The sequence below is a fragment of the Triticum aestivum genome, chromosome 2B (genome assembly GCF_018294505.1).
Source record: "Triticum aestivum cultivar Chinese Spring chromosome 2B, IWGSC CS RefSeq v2.1, whole genome shotgun sequence".
Classification (NCBI taxonomy): Eukaryota; Viridiplantae; Streptophyta; class Magnoliopsida; order Poales; family Poaceae; genus Triticum; species Triticum aestivum.
In genome coordinates, this window is record NC_057798.1 from 642,893,162 (window position 1) to 642,897,070 (window position 3,909).

Sequence of the window (3,909 nt, forward strand, 5' to 3'; positions counted from 1 at the left end):
TGTACATGTACGGGATACGTACAGGCACGGTATTGCGGTATTGTGTACGACACTAACGGATGTCAAGTGGACGGTCGTTGTACTCTAACTGGAAGTGGGGTTATGTACCAGTGGTACGGGAACGAGGATAGAGATGGGCAGCTCTTGCCGTTTACGGTCGCCGTCATCGCGGTTGTTGTGTGAGCGGCGAGAGGCAGTGCGGCTCAGCGAGGGCATTTAGTAGGCCACCGCCCCACCAGCCCCGTCTCCATCTGCTCATTCCGTCCACCAAAATCAAGAGGAACAACCATAGACAGAGCTCATGGCGAACGTCAATCAAGTTGTAGACCCGGTCGCGCTGCCTTTAGTTCCTTGCCCGGACTGTGGAAAGCAGGTGGTGACGTTCGTGGCGAGGCGCGGCCAGTTCGAGGGTGAGAGGTTCTACAAGTGCCGCAATCACAATGTAAGTGGATCTTGCTTCTATGAGTTCTTGATCCTCTCCGTTGTTCACGTCTTATTAGATTTGTCTATCAATGGCAGCCGGGAAGAGGAGGATGCGATTTCTACAGGTGGCAAGAAGCATATGCGGGACACCTGGCTGGGCTTGGACCGGCGGCACCTCCGCTGGCGCAAGTCAATCCAGGAGAAAATGAGGTAGCTCCAGCAATTCAAGGTGGTCAGATGCAGCCGGCGGACGGCGCGGCGGGGCAGCAGAACAGGGCACCGGATGGATCGCAGCTGCCGTCGGCGGCAAGTGGCGTTGCTGGATCTCATATCCGAGCGGGGGATGTTGGTCGACGTCAGATCTCCTTCACTCTCAATGCCGCATCTATCAATCTTGTGGTGTCTCTTGGGAATATGGACATCTGCATCTGCATCCTTGTACTGCTAGTGTGTTCCACGATGATGCGTGCGTTTGATTAGATGAATCTAAGAACACTAAGGTTATGTAGTAGATGAGCTAGCTCAGCGAACATCATGGGCTAATTAGCTTTAGAGTAGTATGTGGGGGAAGGAATCTGTGATGGCTCGTGGAGATTTTGGATGCATGTTTGGGTGACTGGATGCCTAGTGCTAATGAATTTTCGTTTTCGAGCTAATCATGATCAGTCTATTACTGTTTTTTACAACACCTGCTTGCTGAATTCCTCGCATGTTGCCCACGTGGCAGGGGTGGGTGGTGGTTGGGGGGCAGCATTCTAAATGGAGAGAGCCCGGCATGTCTTCATTTCTAAAATGCATTCATCAGTCAACTGAGAGCGTGTCGTTGCCCGTAGCTCACCAACTCCCCACTGCCCCCCGCTCACCACATTCAAACCCCCGTCACCCCTCCCTCTCAACCAGCCACCTCTTCATATAGGCACACTCTCCACTGCGGGGTTAATCATTGAATCCCCACCGCTGCGTGAAGGTATATCTTAGCCAGCAGAGGAGAACTGGGCAGAGCAGGATCTAGAGGTGGGAAGGAGGAAGCTGCCGGTGTGCTGATCTGCATTCTATTTGAAAGCGGGTACGTATGATCTAAACTTGTGTATGCTTTTTGCGAGTCATCCTATACACCTAGGTCTGAGGAGTGAATGGTTTCTTATTGATGAGATTTCCACGCTGTTTGTTCTGTAGTTTGGGTACTGGATGGAAGAAGAGGTTGAAAATCAGCATGGCTTGCCATTCGGAAGGCAGGGGGGGCCCGAGGATTCAGTTTATGCTGTCCAGCGGTTATCAGATGATTTGGAGGATCAGATTGCACTGACTTCACGGCTGTCAGTTAAGCATGTCGTCGAGGTTGTAAAAAAGTTTGACGACTACAAGAGGTGGCTTGTGGCTGAGATTGGGTTTGAAGGTATGCTGAATCTTCCATTGTTGGGAAAACTAGATCTGAAAATGAGTGCATGGGTTATGAGGAAGGCGAAGGTGAAGACGCGCACAATAGTTATTGACAAGGATCGGGTGATTATGTTTACTCCAGAGGATTTTCACAAAAATTTTGGAGTTCCTTGTGGCAACCGGGCTGTCCGTGGAAGGGATGGTGAAATCAAGACAGCAGCAGTTGAGTTTATGAAGCAGACAATTGGGATGAATGCATCACCTGCTCACAATCTGAAGGTCGCGGAAGATTTTTTGTGTAGAGAGATATCAGAGGAGTCGAGCAAGATTGAGAAGGATTGTTTCCAGATTTCGTTTGTTATATTTGTAATGGGTTATGTCCTGTCACCGGGAACGAAATATGAGCACATGACAATTGATTTCTGGGGTGCACTGGCCAATCCAGAACTGATATCACAATTCAATTGGTGCGAGTATGCTGTTGACAATCTAATGGCAGGTGTGATGAAGTTGCAGAGTGAATATCACAACAAGGCACAAACAGTTCATCTTACTGGATGCCATTTGTTCTTTCAGGTATGTGTGAAGGTATACTCAGAGAAAACTATTAGAAAATGTTTTCATTTTGTTGATGCAGAAGAAATTGTTTGTGGTGTGATTAGATTTTCGTGCTGGACAACATTGACCTTGGGATATTCAACATGGAGCACTCTGTATTTCCGCGTGTGCAGTGTTTTCAACAGAAAAAACTTAACCAGATGATCATCATGGCTCGGTGCACGCAGCGGGGCATGATAACCTATGTCCCAGGAGCTGTAAGGCCTTTATAACTTATCCAGGCTTGTTAGTTTTTATGCACATGCGGGTTATTTTCAATAGAAAATGTGATTCATTTTTTTGTATGTTCGCAGTTGCGTCCTCCAGATTCGGTTTGCTATATTCGGGTCACTGCGTCGAGCCCAGTGTACAGAGACAGTAGATTAATGGAGTCCTCATCAAAGCATCCAGTTTCGAGGATGTTTGTTACACCAAACATTCAGGAATTGAAGGGTGGCTCACATGACAGCACAGCTGCAAAAAACTTTTTTTCTAATCCTATGTCTGCCACCCGTTCAATAGGACCAAGTGATTTTAGCAAGCATCTTAGAGAAATTTGCAAAGATGACCCTGTATGTTTGGGTGTTGTTTTTCTTCTTATTTTTTGCATGCACGAGTTATGCATTAGTATGATGTTTTGGGGTTGCAGGTACTGGAAGAGTTGAGCCTAATGTTGAAGCAGCACAATGCAAAGTGCACGCTGAGCACGACATTGCTGCGCAACCAACTTCAGCATGACATGCTTTGCTTTGCTGAGAAAATGGTTGCATTCGTGAAGGATCGTTGTAGATGTTGTGCGGAAAAAGGATTGTCCAAGTGCATCACCATCAACAATGATGGTACGAATATCACATGAGCTATAAACTTAGTTATTCATGCTTGGTGTAACGAACGTGTAATCGGTCTTTTTTCAATTTGGTGTTGCGGTTCATAACGGGCGTCTTACCTTGATACGTATGTGTATAGGTGAAGATGGCACTTCACGGAGACGAGTGTTTGAAGGTGCCCGAAAACTCGATATGTCTGATGATGAAGGTAGGAGCTAGTTATACTTATATGTTTTTTTTTCTATGTTTTGTAAGTAGCAGCTGATTTGTTCATTTTATCTGAATCGATGACCATTTGTCCTCATGTATGTGTTCTTTCCAGGGCCAAGCGATGCAAGAGATGAGGAAAACCAACATAGAACGAAAAGGGTTTGCATGGAACAAAGTGCAAGCAAAGGAGGTATGTTATTTTTGCAGTGGATTGTAAAGATGTAGTAAGTACACGGTGTGTCCACAGGTTTAATATTTGTGTGCTGAGTTTCTATGTTATTATATTCGTTCTGGAACAGGGGTGGCACATTGGGAGGATGAAGATGATGCTCATGTGTATAATAATCCTGTCATGGAGAAACAATCAATCACGGAGAACAAGATGTTTGCGGACAGAATCGTGGTTTATGCACAGACTATTGCTGAAATGGTTAAGTCCCTTTATGATAATGATGATGTAGAGGAATCAAAT

At 46.1% G+C, this 3,909-nt stretch overlaps 1 protein-coding gene across 1 annotated transcript; it reads left to right on the forward strand.

Moving 5' to 3' along the window:
* Positions 1-279: 279 nt before the first annotated feature.
* Positions 280-1,079, forward strand: LOC123041869 (uncharacterized). The gene is made up of 2 exons (XM_044464422.1): positions 280-442; positions 520-1,079. The coding sequence occupies exons 1-2, from the start codon at positions 302-304 to the stop codon at positions 901-903; spliced, it is 525 nt and encodes a 174-aa protein (XP_044320357.1). The 5' UTR covers positions 280-301; the 3' UTR covers positions 904-1,079.
* Positions 1,080-3,909: the final 2,830 nt, after the last annotated feature.

Excerpts from the sequence above, each read along its gene's own strand:
- LOC123041869 (XM_044464422.1), top strand. The coding sequence starts at position 302 with ATGGCGAACGTCAATCAAGTTGTAGACCCGGTCGCGCTGCCTTTAGTT. Across the intron at positions 443-519 it reads ACAAGTGCCGCAATCACAAT|CCGGGAAGAGGAGGATGCGA; the intron begins GTAAGTGGATCT and ends TATCAATGGCAG.